This window comes from Chelon labrosus, assembly GCF_963514085.1.
Source record: "Chelon labrosus genome assembly, chromosome: 18".
NCBI lineage: Eukaryota > Metazoa > Chordata > Actinopteri > Mugiliformes > Mugilidae > Chelon > Chelon labrosus.
In genome coordinates, this window is record NC_140351.1 from 10,788,080 (window position 1) to 10,808,094 (window position 20,015).

The 20,015-nt window shown below is 41.7% G+C and overlaps 1 protein-coding gene across 1 annotated transcript in view; it reads left to right on the forward strand.

The window, feature by feature from the left end:
* cntnap2a (contactin associated protein 2a) overlaps positions 1–20,015 on the forward strand; it is a gene marked incomplete at its 5' end in the record, with an annotated part of 330,965 nt that overhangs the window by 166,478 nt on the left and 144,472 nt on the right. Inside the window, 4 exons of the mRNA XM_084565847.1 lie at positions 5,264–5,411; positions 13,099–13,151; positions 13,354–13,508; positions 15,105–15,285. Coding sequence (XP_084421973.1) covers positions 5,264–5,411; positions 13,099–13,151; positions 13,354–13,508; positions 15,105–15,285 — 537 coding nt within the window. The remainder of the gene's footprint in view (positions 1–5,263; positions 5,412–13,098; positions 13,152–13,353; positions 13,509–15,104; positions 15,286–20,015) is intronic.

A 20,015-nucleotide genomic window follows, 5' to 3' on the forward strand; every position in this document is an offset into this window, starting at 1 on the left:
TTAGAGGAGAAGAAGAATGTCTCCCACTGAGGCTAAATTTTTTGTGTGTGTGCTCTGTAAGGCACATTCTCCGGCTGTGGTGCAGACAGTCTTCACCCCAGCCACTCTTGTTTTTAAAACCATTTAAAAATTAATGATTTAAATTAAGCATTACTAGAGTTTTCATGGCACTGGAAAGGCACATACCCACATAAACACAACCCGCAACCCACAGCCCGCGGGGCTTCACAGAAACATTCTCTATGGCCCTTCTGTTTTGTCCCGTGCACTTGTCAATAAAAACAAAAGACCAGACCAGGCCGGACTGATTTCCCCTGCCTGCTACGGAAGGAGAGCACACAAATCCACGCACACACATATATACAGTACAATGGCCCCGACTGTGGGCCGGTCTAACAAAGGGTCCAGCAGCAACAAGCAAATGCCAGAAAATAGCTTTCACTTGTTGTTTTCTCAGTATCTGGAGATCTGTTCTCTGGAAAGGCTTGTCTCTGGCTGTCAAAACAGAGACACACAAATGTAAAGATACACACAGACAGAAAGGACATTCAGGAAATGAAAAACATGCAGCCAGGGAGAATAAGAAAGCGTGTCAGGATTGCGATGAGGGAGAGCGCCTGAGCAGTTAGATAATGGGCGTATTTGTGTGTGTATGTGTGTGTGTGTGTGTTTGCCAGGGTAAGTGCACGGGCACAAGAACTACCGACATGCATATCCCTCTTGTTTACATGGTGTGTTCTTGTGTGTGTGAGTCAGAGCAGACCGCGGGGATATTTGTTGACCAGCTGTAGTAAAGTGATTGGCTTGTTCTTCCCTGAGTGACAGCAGCTCCGGTGTTCCAAGCGGCCAACGAGGAGACTGCCAGGCTCCGTCTTTCCTCCTCGTTATTTTTGTTTTCCAAGTTTTCTTTCGTTGGTTTTCCTCCACTGATCTCATGGTTTGCTAAAACAGTGTGACAGCTCGGCTGCGTTTTTGATCATCAGTAACTTTTAAAACAGTTTTTTTTTTTTTTTTTAAATATTCCTCCTTACAGGGAGTAAATTATCTAAGGGTTCCCAAATGCACCACACAAGCTGCACGCTAGACTTTAAAAGTGGTTTTGCCGAACTCTACAGCATGTAGCATTCATAAATAAATGCATTTTAGGCTAAAAGGTAGAGACTGACGCACACATACACAAATGCACGAATAGTGAGTAAAATCTGAAACTTACCTCAGGCACTTTGTGGCCTTTGTTGCTGTAAATTACCTGAATTCTTCATTAAACGAAACGTCAAAGTGTCTTAGCTCTTAAGTTGCCTAACACTCATACACACACAAACCCCGACATACACTGTTGCACACACACACACACACACACACACACACACACACACACACTATATGCAAACATTTCCAATTACCCATCGGTTTGCTGGTTAATGATTTGACTTTGGAGGAGAGGGAATTAAATGGTTCACTAGGCAGTCTTTTGCAAGGTGTTCAGCAACCACGGCTTTTTCCTCATCTTCATCCGCCTCCTCCCTTTGCTATCCTGCCGCCTGCCCTCCGCTCTGCATAGTAATGCTTTTGAATTGAGCTGTTCATTCAGCCAAGCACAGATAAGTGCAGAATAGCTGGGTGAACACAATAGAGAAATAAAAAAATTGGGATAGGGGGGTGGTGAAGGTTTTGGGTGGAGACAAAAATGGTTTTGTTCTCTTTTCTTTCTTATATACCTTTGCAAGGGCACGGAGAGGAAGGTATCTTCTGGCCACGAAAAGAAGTCTTATGCATGCAGTCAGCCAAATACTAAGAAGATATCATTTTTATTTCTGTTGTTATTCTATGAAATAAACCGATGGGTGATATCAGGTTTTAACATTGTGCATTGCCTTAAATGGCAAGGTAGTCTGCATGCAGTTCAGCGTGTGTATGTGTGCATATATGCATGAATTTGTGCATAGAATTTGATAAACTTGCAAAAACCCTGAGCATGGACCATAAGCACTTTGGAAACAGAATAGTGAGGGACAAACAATGCAATAGAGAGCTAAGGATGAGAGGGAGAGAAGAAAAGATGAGAGATGGATTTTGGAGGAAAGAGCTGAGAAATGTATAAACAACACCACGGGGTAGTGCCGGGCCAGGTGACTGGGGCGGGATATCTCAGTTTTGGGGAAATCATTTGGCGAGTCTGCCTTCAGATGCTCTTCTGATGTCTTGGCATGTTGTTGAAAGGTATGGTATGACTGTGAAGTTATTCACATCGGCTCATGGCTTTTGCGACACATGAATTAAATAGTACCTGGTTGTAAAAAGTAGTGATATGCAGTATACATCCTGTAGCCGTTCCTCAGAGGCTATTTGATATTAACTGGAAGTGAATTTCCACGTTTGCGAATTTATGTTTCGTGTAATTTTAATGTGTTCATTGCTAAATGATAATATGAAAGTTTTGGAAAGTTTATCAAGTATGTTTTATCCACACTCAAGTGGAGCTGCTTCTTGATCTCACACAGTTAACTGAAGCTAACCATGAGTATTTATGACTATTTGTAGATAAGAAATGTCATAACTGTCATGAAGGAACCATTCAGAAAATAGGGATTTCCCGTCCTCTGGAAATCTATGCATGTAGGTTTTATGGTTGTTCACAGCCTTAAAACTGACTGAATGCTGCTGCGTCCTCTCAAAAACAGCATAGCTGCCCTTGAGCAAATCACTTAACCCAGATCTTCGGGACCTGTGCACCCGCAGAGCGTAGGATCTGCTGTTAAAGCGTGCTGAAAGGCTCCCTGATGAGTCATGTGGAGCATTGTGAATTTGAAGCAGGGAACTAATAAAAAGTGTTTGTGTTTTCAGTTAACCTTTCCTGGAAAAATAAAGATTAAAAATGAAAGTGACGGGAGAGGCTCAGAGGAGATGGAAACACTGTTCACCTTGTGTTCACTCCCTTGTGTTGAAGTTCAGTGGCATCGAGCTTGGTGTGAACTCTTGACCATCTCCTCCTTTGCAGATAGCATATCTTCAGGGGTACACACTCGGGTCACTGAGGAGTCAGCTCAAAGCGCACTGACACTGTCTGAGTTTTTATATTCCCCTCCTCACACTCGTCCTCTGTCCGGCCCACTCCATGTCTTATCTGGAATAACACATGGCTGTCTAGTGTCCTCCTCTCGTCTAGTTACCTGCTAGGCTATTAATGAAGCTTCTCCCCGGTGGTTTGTGCCAACTGCTCTGTGCATATGTGTGCAGGGGAGAAGCGAGGGGAACAGGGTTGTGGTGTGTATGTTTATTTCAGAGTGGAGGGGAAAGCACAGAAGTGGAAATAGTTCGGGGACTGTGGTGAGGTGGATTAGTGGGCGGTTAGAGAGCCTCCTCGTCGTGTGCAAGGTCAAGTGAAGGAAGAGACACTGAGCGAGAGGAGCAGAGGAGACGAGGAAAGAAAACAAGGAGATGAAAGAGGAGGACAGGTTAACTGTGAGTCTTCTGAGAATTTAGATCGTCTTGAAGGTTTCGTTGCTATTCGCTCAAGTCTTCTCTCCTCTGTGGATCATCCCACAGATGCTTGATCAGTTTCGGATCTAGTGAATTTGGAGGCCAGGTCAACACCTTGTGCTATTTTTCATGCTTTTTGAGTCCTAAACTGTTCTTCTGTCTGTGCCTGCTGCCATCAAGGAGTGTCATTGCTCTGGGGTGGGGGTGCCTGGTCTCGTCTAGGTGGGTGCTGTGTCTAAGTAACATCCACGTCAGGTCCAAAAGTTTCCCAGCAGAACATTGAATTGTCACAAGATGGTGAATGTTATTTACGTCTCCTGTCAGTGGTTTTAATGTTGTGGCTGATCTAGAGTGACACCAGTAGATCACTTAAGTGTGCCGTAGGTTTTCGTGACCATGGTGTACTGGTTGACACTCACACTTTATTAAAAAGTGAATGAAGCTGTTGCTCTGGCACACCTGGAATACTGCGTGGATGGTGTTCAAGAGCAAGGTCTTTCTGTTGTTTCCACTTTATTGCTGTTTTTTTTTTTTTGCTCCACTAAATAAATATATATATATATATATATATATATATATATATATATACTCTCTCTTCTCTTTTCCACTACATAGATAAGCATTTCTAAATAGGTCTGAAAGGCATCATTCACACATTTTCCTCCATTATTAACAACCACAACACAAAAATCATCACAAAGCCATTTTCAAATCAAAACAACTAGAGTGAATTCACAGTCAGGAGGTGTAATCAGTAACCTGTCATTGAGAACTGACATCAAATCCAACCACAGTAATTACTGTATGCATAGAACAGTGCATGAAAGAAGCCCATGCTGTCACGCTATGATAATTACAAACCTACTGCACATGTCCTGATCTGTCATTAAGAACGGAGAAATTACTGTGTGTTTGATTCAGTTCATGTAAAATAATAGTTTTCTGTAGAAATTGCAATAAAGCAGACACGGACAATTTCTCTAGCCATTTAACTCAGCAAATTGGTCATTCTCTCCTCCCTGGTGTATCTCAACTCCCTGTCTCATTCACAGGACAGATTTGAAAGCGAACCTTTGTTCTTTGAAGTCAAATATTTTGGGTCCATTACATGCGCCTTCACCAGTCGTAGTTGGCAAGATGAGAGAAAGAATGAATATGGGTGTAAAGTTGCTTTGAGGAACTCCATTCATTTTCTGTAACTGCTTGTCCTGTGGAGGGTGGCAGGGGGGCTGGAGCCTATCCCAGCTGTCATTGGGCGAGAAGCGGGGTACACCCTGGACAGGTCGCCAGTCTATCGCAGGTCTAACACAGAGAGACAGACAACCATTCACAGTGGCATGCACACCTACGACCAATTAAGAATCACCAATTAACCTAACGTGCATGTCTTTGGACGGTGGTCGTCTGTCTCTCTGTGTTAGCCCTGTGATAGACTGGCGACCTGTCCAGGGTGTACCCCGCCTCTCGCCCGTTGACAGCTGAGATAGGCTCCATCCCCCCTCGACCCTTCACAGGACAAGCGGTTACAGTAAATGAATGAATGAATGAATGAATGAATGAATGAATGGACAGCCTATGGTAGGCATATTAGATGTGTAGACTCATAATTACTTTGCATGTTCTGTGAATATACACATTTAGGGCAGGATGTGGTGAATGGAACAAATACTCTTGTTCAAAGTCCTGAAGCTGCTTGTTTAACTGCAGGCTTTGTTGTATTTAATTTCATTGTGTGTGTGTGTGTGTGTGTGTGTGTGTGCGTGTCTGTTTTTTTCGTTCACAGGCCTTCTCTGGGAACTCCAACTCAGAAAGTGCCGTTCGCCATGAGCTTCAGCAGGGAATCGTGGCTCGCTTCCTCAGGCTCATCCCGTTAGACTGGAGCGAGGAGGGGAGGATCGGACTACGCATTGAGGTCTATGGATGCTCATACTGTGAGTGGAGACTCACACACTGTACACTATACACATGCACACAGACATTATTACACCTGAATATTAACATACAGAACAATGAGAAAACATGGTACTTGTTTATTCATTTGCATATTAATAGGTGGACACACATTCTTCTGTACTTATGCTAGCTTTGGAGCGCATACGTGTGGCAAGTATGGTACAATGCAGTGTGCTATGAGTACCTGGATGTGTGTCAGTGGTCAAACAGTGGAGCGTGAGATGCTGGACACTACTAATGTTCAGTGTTCGCCATGTTGGCTATGTAGCACAAGGTGAGGTGACACCAAATAACTGTCAAATTGTCTTGTAGGGCTGTGCAATTAATCGAATTTTGATCATGATTTCGATTCTTGGTTCAAACGATCTCCAAATTAATAAAATCGAGTTGGAACGATTCTTTTGCCATTTTCCGTTGTCTGTGAGGTTTTAATGAAAGAGACGCGCATGCGCAATTCAGTCGCTCCCCCAGAGCATGCAACGCGGCCCCACGAGCTCTGTGTGTGTGTGCGTGGTGACCTGCAACACTCAACACTTATTCAGAAAACAGCGCGAGCGAGATGGCAGAGGGATGACGGTCCCGTTTGGTCGATAAAAAGGGTAAAACAAGTTCTCTTGTATGGCAACATTTCGGATTCGAAGAATCCGACGAAGCACAGGCCCACATAATGTGCAAAATGTGCTACAGTGTGATATCTGCGCCCAGTAGCGGTTTTAGGCACGGGCGAACCGGGCAGTCGCTCGGGGCGGCATTTTTTCATGACACAAGGGGGGCGGCACGAGCACTTCGAAAAAAAATTAACAAACAAATACATCTGCGCCGCTACATGGTTTTCTATTATCTGTCATATCTGTGTGGGGAACTGGCAAATTGTCGCCCCCTGTGCGTGAGAAAGGGAAAGGGGAGGGGGGCGCGGGGGACAGTTCACCTCTGGGTCTCTCCCAAATTGAACGGGGGGGGGGGGGGTTACAGTGAGTTTTTTTTGCCGAAATGCCGAATAAATGCATTTTATTTTCAAACTCAAAAAGAATCGTTTGAAGAATCGTGATTTCAATCTTGACCAAAAAAATCGTGATTCTCATTTTTTCCAAAATCGAGCAGCCCTATTGTCTTGTGACATTGATGCCTGCAGGGAGCTGCTGCAGTTGGAACACTGTACCATCAAAAAGTGGTAGTTATACATGTCTACACAAAGTACGAATGTTCTGATAAAGATTTTTAAAGGCCTTTTTTTTATTTTTTACTTAGCATTGTGCAACTGCTTTATTACAATAAGCTTCCAAATAAATCCAATGTAGGCCTTCTGTATGTTGCACAGTTAATGGCTCTGCAGTGTATTGGAAGCAAAAACTTGCCTCCAAGCTATTCCACAAACACTTTCATTTGATTTTTAGATATAACAGCTGAGACTCCTCCATTGTGCAAAATATGTAACGGTATATAAACACTCAAAGTATGTTGGCCCTCGCCTCCCCTGAAAAAAAAAACAAACTTACAACAGTTATAAAAAGTCTTGTATAGCTTCGACTGAACATTCTCACAGGTACTTCCAGGTCGACGTTTAGTCATGTTCTTCAGGGCCTTGGTTTAAGATTGTAGCATACTTAACAGAAATACAAAAGATCCGGCTTAGGTACGTGTTAAGTCCCATCTCATTTTAAAAAAATTCCTTGCTCAGCCCTGACACCAACTAAGGAATCCCTAACACAAAGTCTACCACTATGGTGTTGTCGGGTCGAGACCATCAGTGTGATTATTTAATTAATTTAGCAGTTTGTAATGACTCAATTCTGTAAAATGCAATAGCTAGTTAGCTTGGTGTCAGTCACTGGAAGTGTATGAGGTGAAACACCTACAATGAGATAAAATAGTAGATAAAGCTTGAGTCTATATAGTGTATGTACAGGTAGAACCGCTTCGTGCATTTTGAAAAAAGTTGTATTCTGATAATTTTATTTAGCATTGAGTTGGAATCTCCACTGATACTGATAATGTAAATTTAGCCAATGGTATTAGCACCCACATATACAGAAGGTATAAGGCTGTACATTATGCACATCCAGAAACTTTAAGACACACTCACACACATACTGACTCTTTCCAGCTTTCAACAAGTACCGTTAACATTTATAATTATGGATCCATGCAGAGAGCCTAATAATGGTTTGTCAGCTCCAATCAATTTTAAAAGTAGGCTTTTCTTCATTATGAGCTAATGGTATGTTTGAAAGAAATGCAGACCGAGTATGGTAACCTGCCTGGCCACATACGTACATACACGCACAAACACTAAAAAAAATAAATAAATAAATTCAGAAATATGCAAAGCACAGTTGCAGACTGACAGGTACACAAACACTCACGCGCTGTCTCCCGCTTTCTAACAAATGCATCATCCAGGGAACTGACTCTCTTGCAGGCTCTTTGCACTCATCCTATTAAAGGCTGCCAAATTGATTTTGATAACAAATTTCAATTAAGGCACTGCATAAATTACAGTTACAAGTGACACACGTACATCTTTTCATTCTGGAGATGGAGCTGCACCGTGCGCGGATATGATTGTGAGCGCGTGTGAACACAAGGGCGTTTGTTGTATTCCAGTCAGTCCTCAGCCCTTTGATTATATTTCCCTTGTTTCATTTCCTTCCCATGTCAAAAGAAAAGCAAGTCAGTAAGGATAAGGATGACAAGATGTGCTACACACACACACACACCCACACACACACACACAGATGCCCAAGGGTTCACACAGTCACACAGAACAACAACAACAACAACAACACAGCCATCTAGCCCAATTTAAGTTTATACCCATCAACCCTCACAGTACAAGTGTACAACTGCACTTACTAACTTTAACCAGGAAACTGTTTCTACACCGACAGCTTCTTGCTTCCATCAAGTCAGCTAGATTTTTTTTTTTTTTTGCAGTCGAAGCATTTTACAGTTGCTTAAACCGTATATTCTCTAACAGAACTGGTCTTAATTATCAAAATCAGACGTATTTTCATTACGATCTGATATAAAATTGTCTTAAATGTTTAATTATTTAATTACATTTACTTAGATCCAAGCCACTTTAAGCAGTATCTTGCCGGTTTACCGTGATAACACAATATATAACACAAAGTAGTTTTTTTTTGTTTTGTTTTTTTATACAGAAAACTGTATCTCTAACAGCTTGAGGCAGGAAGCAACCGGCACAGATCTGTGCATAATTTATGAGCAAAATTTGCCCTAAGTTTTCAAATATGGTACAAACCACAGTATTCATGTGATACATAACAATATATCCCTCAGCTTTAGCAAAAGAAATGTAGGAACGATCAATAGCTTACACAATATGGAGCCGGCTGTCAAGCACCAGCGGTTTTGTGAGTTGTAAACACAATTTGGCAGGACTGAGTAACATACCTGACACACAGTCCAGACCTGCAGAGTGCTTTCAGAAGTGGCTACCAGTTCACTTTGGACAAGAGGAAAAAGATGGTGAAATGGGCTGGGTTTCAAGTTCACTGTTTGACACTGGCATTAGGCTGTTAGTCCTATTCTGAATGTTTCTAGAGCAAGTTTGTTGAAATTCTCCCGGATTCTCTGTTTTCTGACGTTTTGTCACTTAAAATACTCTATACACACTTGACAAGAAAGGAAAAAAAGAAAAACTGGATGTTCAAAAGCATGCATAATTTTGCATTATACTTTTCTCTCCATCAAAAATTGGAAAAAGATGATGGTCGAACCCATAGGTTTTCTAAAGAGAGTTTTGAAGCTCAATATAAGTGGCACCAGCCGGCGCCATCTTGGCAGTGCCTGACTCCACCTAACCCTCGGCTAATTCAAAACTAGGAAAGGAGCTGGAGCAAAAGAGGAGGTGAGGTAGCCGGTTGATGCTTAGGCAGACCGCTATCTACTTGTAAGACAACCAACATGTTAGTCGAAGTGACCACGCCTTTAATTATGCATTACTTATGAAAAGTCACCCTCCCCATGCAGTTGTGATGAAAACCTGTTTATTTCTGCTGACCTCTGTCAGATGAGACACCTAATAAATACAAAAGAAAACACATAAACCCAGCTCGGATATCAGCGATAACACGGACACAGAGATACATGCCCTCATTTTTACATCCTGGTTAGGTGCATCATCTTTTCCAAGTTCTTTGTCAGCTGTGTTTTGAAGCCTGCGGCGCTTTCTCATGATTACGCTGTCACTGCTCCTTCCTTCAGCATTCAGTCAGAAAATGAGAACTCGTGCATTTGTCCGTTCATCTGCCCAATCCGTCGCTTGTTCTCCAGTTCTCCAGTTACAATCAGAGTCTCGCAAATGTTTTCCCGCTTCCCAGCCCGAAGATGAAAGACGGGAGAAGTACGGTGCCGGGCGATGACAAAGAAAAGAAGATGAAAGAAGAAAGCACAAAAGAGAAGTACTAGCAGGAGGAGGAGAAGGAGGCAGATAAATATAGACGTTATGTTCCCGGCATAATCACCAAATCTGTTGGTTGTACACAATAATTTGGGGTTTTCAAAATGTATGATAATTAAATGCAATGCCATATTATGACTCATCATGGACTGAGAGGCGATGTATACGTGTGTGCACGTCTGTGCCAGAGCTAGAGGAAGCCATGAGCCACCGTGCTGTGGAATTTACATGCTCATTTCCATTTTGATTAACATAGGATCAACAGAAAATCAATTATTTCAGAGATGAGTCAGGAAATAGTAGAGTCAGTATGAACGGGAGTCAGACAGAAACAGAGAGTACAAATTAAATTTTCCATGTAAAATCCAAGCGATCGCTTTAGAGCAGGCAGGATTTCAAAAGGTTGCAAGCGCATCACTGCTGACTCCAACCTGTGGCCTACTTATGCCAACCGACTAAAATCTGTTGTCAGGATGATGTATCACTATCATCATCTGCCGTGTACTCATGTAGATTATGTTTATGGATAGCATCTATTCCTGGAGCAGGACTGGGGCCAAGCACATAAAAAAAAAAGCTAAAAGAGCACCATTGAGGCTTCCACGGCAAGGGGTACTATAAGTGTGGGGGAAAAGTGCAGCGCTGCAACTAGAAACTGCTTTCATTACAGGTAAATCATTCAATTATCCAGCAACTTAAACAAAACCAAGGACAAAGTGTTAAACAAAGCTAAAAGACGCGTCAAGAATGAGTTTAGTTTCCAATTATGTGAAAGGCAAACAGGTTTGCTTGATGCAGGTGTGTCACACTGAGGGTGACCTGCTTTGGCGTGCACAAGTTGCCTAATTGGCTGGTTTTGCAAATGGCATTTGTTGCCATGGATACTGTTAAACCCCTTGAATGTTACATGTGCGTTAACTGCACCTTTGACTCACCTCGGCGTGATGCAGGTGGCATCTCTGTGGCATGCCGTTACACCGGCTGATCAGTTGGAATATAATAAGCAGGATGCTAGTTTATAACAGACCTGTAATACTCAGTTTTTTTAATATATCATTGCTCCGTAGTTGAACAATCACAGAGATGTTCTAAAGAATCCATTTAAGATGATGAGTCTAAAGGGCAGCATATAAATAATATGCTGCGGAATTCAAACCTTACAGTTCAAGTAATTTTCTCTGTGTATTCACATTTGCCTCAAATAGCCATCACATAATAAGAAAGTGGGAAAAAAAGATAATAATCCAGATTCCTCAGACTCTGCATCATTTTATTTGAAGTCTATTTGAAATCTAGATAGCAGGTCGGCATTGTGGAATCAGAGGCATAAAACGTAACATAACAGCGATGGTGTATAGTGTGATGTATATGAATGCCCCAGGGATACCAGTGTTGCTTTCAAAAATCCTTGCAGTGGTGTTCTTACAACTGATTGCTGATGTGACCGCCTGAATGCCAAAGCGTTTTGTGTACATGACATGTTGTAACCATGAGCTCATGAGTTCCATTCAACAGGCAGACATGCTCCTTGCTGTTTGCCATTCAGTTGACAGATTAATTCCACACATACTAGTGAGTTAGCCTGCTGTTTCTTTAATTTAGTTGTTCTGTATCTTGCCTAAATTGATCGCTTACCTGTGTGTGGACGTTAGTTGATTGTATAAAGCTCCAGATTTTGGACTCTCCTGAATGTCGTCTTCATCAAATCCTTGGTGACAGGCTGCACACATAACATGTTATCAAAACATCACAGCCCTGTCTCGCTGGTTGCTTCTCTTATGCAGACGTCGATTCAGCCCTGTGACTACCTCTGCTGCTGGCTTAACAGCGGCAGAGGTGCGTTTTTGTGTGTTTCATACAGGCAGAATAACAACTCAACATTCCCGCCTTGAACAGAGTGTACAAAAGAGACTAATGGGTCTCTTTCTCTCCATCATCCAGTGGTCTGCAGGCGGTAGAAAAGCTGCCCATCCTCTACAAATTCTCCCTCCTGACATCAGGCAGTCGGCTAAGCTGAAAAGCCTTTTCTGCATTATCTTAAAAAAAAAAAAAAAAAAAGAGAAAAAAAACCAAACAATTGGAAATATCGAATACCACCACTACCTGCACCATAAAAGTGACAGGAGAAGAAACCAAATGAACTGATGGCAGGGAGTGGAAACTAAAGACGGAAACAAAAGAAACAAGAAGTGGAGCAGAGAGGAGAGTAATGGAGAAAGATAAAAGTGGAAAGAGGGAATAGTTTTAGAACAAAAGAGAATGGGAGGGCAGCAGAAGACGGTATGAGCCGATCTTTCCTAGCTCAGTTATTCTATCTATGTACACTCCCCTCTACTTTGTCCAGTTAATCACATCACACATGCTCTCCACTAACCACTTTAACAGCTGGGGTGATGATAGTAAGATTGAATCGGCGCCTCAAGCTCTCAAACACTTTATTCCTCTGCTTGAGATCTTAAAATCTCCCTCACTCTGTTGCTTGCCTTCTTTTTTTGGGGGGGGGGCAGTCACATGTAAATTTTAAACAAACGTAGGAAGCTGTGAAGGTGTTTTTGTTTGAATCAGTTCGTATGCAACTGAATGATGCATTTATAGCGACTACACTGTACAGATGTTACTGTCCACTAACACTGTTCAACACTAGTGCCTGTTTGTACAATAGATGGCAAATGGTCAAATTAAATATTTTCGTTTGACATTTTTTTGACTCATCAAAGTAGTAAAGCCGCAGGTGGCTAATTACATTAACAATGAACTTGCTCTATTCAAGTCTCCCAGTAAGCCTTGACAGTTCCCCCGTGAGTCAACATGCACAGACAGAGAGAAGAGGCGAGCTAAATTAAATTCAGCCGACAACACTTTCATTATTTACACCTGCGTTTTTTTCATATTGTGGCGTGTCGCTGTATTTCTTCTGTGAAAAGGGTATACTGGATGACAATTTTTAATGCACAAACCTCCCCCACATGCAGATGGTGATATTACAGCATGTAATTATGTTTGCAGTTAGATATTAAATTTCAACCGGCTCTTTATGTTCATTTGTTATTAGTACACCTGTCTCAACTTTCTGGCAATGCTGTTGCTGTTGTTTGGATTGTCGTGTGTGTGTGTGCACACTTTGTTTGTTGGAAGGACTTTGTAATCAAACCAAATCTGCAGTTGTAATTTATTTTATTCCCACTAATTCCTTACAATCTTGCCTTCTGTCTGTCTCTTCCTGTCTTCCTATCTTGTAGGGTCGGACGTCATCAACTTCGATGGACAGGGTGTTATCTCATATCGTTTTAAGGTACTTTATTTTGATTAAACCTCTAAAAAGTGTCATAGTGAGTTCTCGTTCTAGTTCTAGTATGGTTACATTTTATAAATCAACAAACATTTATCATTTTAACACAATGGTTATGGTGTTGATTTTGAAAATGAGCCGCCTGTGGTGTAAACCTGTGGTGTAAACCTCTGGTGTATTTTGGTGTTTGTTAACATATGCGCAGGTGAAGAAGATGAAAATCATCAAGGATGTGATTGCACTGAGGTTTAAGACATCAGAAAGTGAAGGTGTGATTCTCCACGGGGAGGGCCAGCAGGGAGACTACATCACCCTGGAGCTACGCAAGGCCAGACTTCTGCTACAGATAAACCTGGGTGGGTAACAAAAGCATTTACTTTGACAAAGTAATGAAAAAGAACGTTTCTCCTGATGCGGACTGTCCTTTACAAACATTTCAGATGTGCTCTATGTGTCTTGATATCAATTAACTGTTGACATAAGCTGTTTTCACTGAAGAAACGTTCCCAGTTTCAATCATTTGGGTGATCTCAATTAGTTTCAACCACAGGGACCAAGGTGTAAATTATTTCCAGGACAAATTATTTTACCCCCAAAAAGTCCCTGCTAAGGGGATATAGTAGATCTCAAAAGAGTTTTATCACCAGAAAAACAAAGTATATTCTCCTTTTAGTTGAAGCCTGTATTTGAAACATGTCATTATTTCTAATTCCCTCTGTTTGAGCGTAATTGGGCATATTTTAGTGCAAGCCTGGTTTTGATCCGCTCTGTTGGCCTTGTTAAAGTTACTGCATTACGGAAACTGGACACTTACAGTAATTGCTTAAAATTAAGAGCCCTCTAGCTTTTATTGTGAAACATTTGCATGCATACCATATGCAGCAAGATGCAACAGGGATTAAAGGATGTCAAAGCAAAAATGGACCCGAATGTACGAATGAATCATTGAATCAAATGCCGCCACTGTATTAATCCTGTATAACAAGTAAATGCTTTTTTTAAAAAATAAATATTCTCTTAATGGTACAGTAGATTACAGTATTGCAAAGCCGTACCTTGATATGTAAGATGAACAATACCATCATAATAATAATTTCTCTTCCCTACTGCTGGGGTCAGTTATCTGCCCTATTTTCTTTCTGAGGAACATACCAAGGCCATTGTCCCTTTGGCGTCTTCAATCTCACTGTCTGGCTGTCTACAGGCACAGCTGTAGAGTTAGATGATAACGTCCTCCGTTCCTGGAAGACAATTTGTATTTCCCAGTTGGTGTGAATCCTTATCTTCATGTTTATGTATAATGGCCAGTTGGATATGTACACATCTCCCCTTTGCTGCCTCGGCCCACCTTTCTAGTATAAGAATCTGAGCTTACTGTTTGTCCCTTAGAACTGAGGTGGACTCATGCACTTATGTTGTGATGACGAATCTTCTGTTCTCCTCGATCGAGCCTAAATAAACTCCTTCCGCATAAGACATACAGGACTCTGGTACTTCTTCTTCTTCATCGGCATCACCACAAATTCCTCCCTAACAATGACAAGCTTAATCTTAAACTTTTTTAATCAAAACTCATACCTGGTTTGGAGAAATGATCAGCTTTTGACTCTTTACACACCAGTTACACACCTAGTAACCTACAGCCCAGAGATACTTGTTATAGTTGTTTATCAGTTTGTACCATTTGCTATGAATTTGTATCAACCTGTAAATTTGTATATTTAGGAATATCCACATATCATGTACAGGTATGGTCAGGTTACCTGCTTTGGCAAGTCTTTGCCAACGATAGCTCATATAAATTCCATGTTCACCGTCTTCGTATTGAACTCTTTCATACATATTTATTTATATTCATACATATTTTACCAGACGCAACTTAATTATTTAACGTTGGGCTTCTTTATGGCGTCCGGTGCCTTTAAACTTTTATTATCACATGTTTATTACAGGTAGTAACCAGTATGGCTCCATCCTCGGTCATACCTCCGTGACCACCGGCAGCCTCTTGGACGACAATCACTGGCACTCGGTGGTGATCGAACGCTACCGTCGCAACGTTAACTTCACCTTGGACAGACACACCCAGCACTTCCGGACCAACGGAGAGTTCGACCACCTCGATCTGGACTATGAGGTGAGGAGTTAAGTGAAATGAGTATGTGTAGTCTCCACTACCGAATAAATGAATGAAGAAATCCACCCTTGAACCTTGTAACGTACAGTACAAATGCTGACTGAGGTGGTGACAGGGAAAAATGCCATGTATACAGCTGTACCAACCATGTTTATGCTTAAATACACACTACATCTCATTGTAATATATATCAGCTTGACATCGTGTTAATAAAATCCAGCTCCGGTGTCCAAATGATTCAACAGCTGTAGGCAGTCATGGGTGAGTTATTATATAAAACAGAGCTGGTGGACCATGGGAGGAGTGAATATCTAAAATGTCAGTTGGTTTATTCAGCTATCTCAGCTTTGACTAAGACATGTGACATCATGTCAAACAGGAGCAGCTGGCTGTTATCCAGATGACTGGCTACTGTATAAAGAACAAACAGACTTGCGGTGGTTTCCCTACCCCAGTAGCTGTTAATTGTTAACAGAGCAGCGTCTGTGGAGGACCCTGCTCTTCTAGCAAATAATCACAGTGTGCATTCGATTAGGCAAATTCTCAATTCACTTTACAGAAGCCAACATTTAAGTTTATTTAGCCTCAAGTAGCATACAAGGCCCTATTTTCCTGCAAATGCAAACGGAGTTCTTATACACCGATCAGCCTCAACATTAAAACCACCTGCCTGATATCGTGTAGGTCTCCCTTGTGCCTCCAAAACAGTTCTGACTCATCTGTTCCTAAACCTTGTGTGTGTGTGCCTGTGTCAGGCTGCATCCTGCTGGGGATGGTTGCAGCCATCCAGGGGTGTTATGGGGTGGGGATGCCTAGTCTGGTCTGGTCTAGGTGGGTGCTACATGTCTAAGTAACATCCACATTCAGAACAGTAAATTGTCACAAGATGGTCAATGTTATTTACTCTTCTGTCGGGGGGTTTAATGTGACTGATCTGTGTATAGTCAGGCAAGTTCTTGAGAGGGTTACTTATTCTGAATACAGTAGGTGGCACAGTGCTGTATAAGGGTTAATGGTTAAATTGTGGTGTGTTGTGTTTTCCCCCTTCAATTATGCTGCCTATTTTAAAAAGATTGTTATGGATAAAAATGCTACTTTAAATATTAAACAATGGGATTAGGGTAGAATATATATAACAAAGACATGAATGTTAGTACATAGACTGCCACCAATAAGTTCAGTGTCCTTAGGCGAACATTTCTATCTCATTTATATTTTATATTATTTTTCCTTTGTTTAATTCAAAGCTTATCTGGGGAGTTTTCCTCACACATGTCATAAACCCTCCCATAAAACAGCGTGCTTTCAATTTATGCCGCGGAGAGCAGACTTGAGCAGACGTGTGCTTCATTAATGTCTGAGTTGTTGTGTGGATGCATTTGGCAACTTAATGATGGAGGCGAAAAAGTGAGAATTTTGATTTGGAGCCTTCGGCTGTACTGAAGATCAGCACTGAAAACTGTAACTGATAATGTGAGCAGTCTTCAGATACAATCTGATTCCTCCCAAAAGGCTGGAAATCTTAACAAGGTTGTGTGACGATTTCAAGCCTGGGCTTTTCTTATTCATTTTCTGTTTCTGCAGATTATTGCCGATTATTAAAGCATGTTACCTGGCCTGATACACTTTTGCAACTGCATTTAAACTACTCATCACTGGTGCTACAGTGCATTGATAACATACAGGAAATTAGATATTGGTTTTGCACTGTGCAGTATAGTGCTAATCCATAAAACGCACATAATTAATGTCAGCCGGTAATAGAAAGCAAAGGACTCAGCTAATAATACTTAAAGCAGGAAATTGAATGTGGAATGCATATGGTTGTGAAAAGGATTTGTGAGTATATATTTGTGTGTGAGTCCATAAGTGCATGTGTTTGTGTTTGTATTGATGTGTGTGTGAGTGGGTGACCTTTACTAGGCATTGCTGATATGGCTGATCTATCCCAGTGTTAAGTAGGGTACTGTGAAATGGGGCAGGACAAACCACAGTCCAATTAAGCTGAAGCTGTTGAATTAAGGGATCTTCAGGGAAATCTATACAATAGGGTGTTTCAGGAGGCTGTGTGTGTGTGTGGTATGTGTCAGTGGTGAACCCTGAATGGATCCTGGCAGCGTTATTGCCTGACTAAGTCTCCCGGCAGATTGTGAAATTGTGACCAGCTTTTAGTCAAAGTGTACCACTGTACTCCATTTAGTCCACATATTCCATCTTGCTTGCGTGTGCGTCTTTCTGTCTCCGTTCGCGCACGCCTGTGCATCTTCAGCCCCCATTTAGGCCCGTAGACTAAATATCCGGGTGCATTCGTGTCTACCCTTGGCAGTAATTACTAAGACCACTGAAGCGTCACCGCAGACACTTACATCAACACAGAAAACAACACACACAGACAGACAGACATATCGAATGGTAATTGCACACCGCCCTCCATCATCTTGGCTTCCTTCAGGGCTCAGAGCTGTGTCTGAAAGAAGAGAAAAACACATGTAAAAATGTAGAAAAATAGGAAATGCAGTTTACATTTTCATCAGTCCTCTGTCCTTCGGCGCGTCTCACCAGATGCTTGATTGTTAGCCTCCATCGCCTCACCTTAAACCTCACATGAATCACTGTCTTCTCTGTTCCTTTAATGTTTTCTCCTACAGTCTCTGCCTGTGGTCACATTACATCAATGCTGTATGTATGATATCTATGTCAACACTACATGGATTCCTCTGTATTTGGTTAAAACTGCCTTCTACAAGATTTGTCACAACAAATACCTTGGAATTTAATTTAGGCTCACCACTTGTACATAAAATCAGAAGAGTGACTGTGAATCAAATTGTTCATCTGTGCACACTTCCACTGTAAATGAGGCACTGCAGTATCTGTCATCAACACAATATGATGCTGCCACTATTTCAGAAAATTAACATATGTAGATTGGATCTCTCTCAAGCTGTTTTGTTATTTTATTCACCATTTCTTCTTAAGTTGCACCATAAGGCAAATTAAATTCCTTTTCCCGTGTGCAATCCAGACCAGAAGTATGGGGTTGGATATAACATTTTGCAGATTTTCAAATAATAAATGGTGGTAAACATCCAGTGATTTCGGAGGTCTCTTTCAACCCCTGCTAGACCCATTACGGCTCCACGTTCATCAATCAGTCAGACTAACTAACTCTGGGTTCAACTCTGGTACAAGTAGATGGACTGATATGGTGGGTGGATTGTGCCACAGAGGATTACCAGAAAAAGGAGAATACGCAGTGTATCCTGGAGTCGCCGTTAGACCGTGTGGAATTTTGAATGGGACAGATTGGTGCTACAGACAAGCGATCTGTGGCGATGAGTGCATGAACGTCTACCGGCGGCGACGTTATGTTCGAAATTTATCATAAATTTGCATGTGCTAAGTACGTCTGAACTATGCACGTCGCCACTAAACTGTGTGATAAACACGTCGTCTCCACGCACCTTGTCTTACAACACGTCGCCTACTAAGTTCGTCGCCTTGTGATACACATGTCATCTAAAAGTACGTCGCCTTCAGAACTTAGTGAGACTTAGACAAAGGCACATTAGATGAATGGGTAAAGCTATGAGTCTCTAAAAGCTAGAGACTCATAGCTTTTATCAATTGTTTGTTTTTAACTGATGTTGTTGTTTCTATCCCGCATATTTAATGTTTTAAATGCAAGCTTCAAGCTTTATAGCTTTGTGTTTTCCGGCAGACATGTAACATTTGTCTGTGAGCGGGAATGTTTTATGCCACAGCAACTGATGTGTTTTTACCAGCACTGCTGTGAAGAGAAAGAATAAAAAGAAACAACAGAAATATACAGTTATATCCCTGTGCATTGTGGCAGAAGAGGCTGCAAGCGCAACAATTACATTAACATAAACGAACGAATGAAAGTGAACATAATGAAATGGCAAGTGAAAATAACTCGTCCTGTTTCCACGAAACTACGGCAACAATGTGCTTCTCCGCGACATTGTAGTCGGGACGCTGTGGAAATGGCGGTACCTCTTTTAGCGCATACATTTGAGACGACATCTCCCTTAGTAGGTAATCCGTGGTACAATCCACCTCCCTTATGACTGATGTCCGCAGGGGTCCTTTGTGGGCGTGTTTCCCGGAGGAGAGGGGCGGGGTTACAGGAGCTCGGGAGGGAGGGTGACCGGGCAAAACGGCTCCCTGTTAAAAAGTCTGTTTTAGACCTGGGGAATAGAGGCCTGTTTAACACAACCACAGAGCATTTTTAACTCAACTTGTGTCCCCTTTCAAAAAAATAACATGGACACTTTAATTTTATTGGGTTTATCAGTATAGCCTTTTTCACACGTAATCTCCATATCTGTAAGTCAAACAAAATCAACTAATTTCGTATTTTCCGGAAAACATTTTACGATCAATGATGACTGGAAGGCTTCCACCCATAGACATTATCAGGCGTTTTGTATCTTCCCTGGTGAATCACTCCTAGACTCTCACTGCAGACACATCTTTACTTTGAGAGCCTTCAACAAGTATCATGTAGGTCATCCACTGAGTTTTGATTGTCAGTTAATGACAGAGTAAAAGTTCCAGTGGCAGCAATACTTGCATAAGCCAAAACAGAACCACAACCTTGTTTGAAAGTTTAGGCGGTGTAACTTTGTCCCAGAAAAGGTGCATGGTAAGTCCTCTGGTGGACAAAGAAACAGGTACACCTACAGCACATCTGGAATATTCTTGAC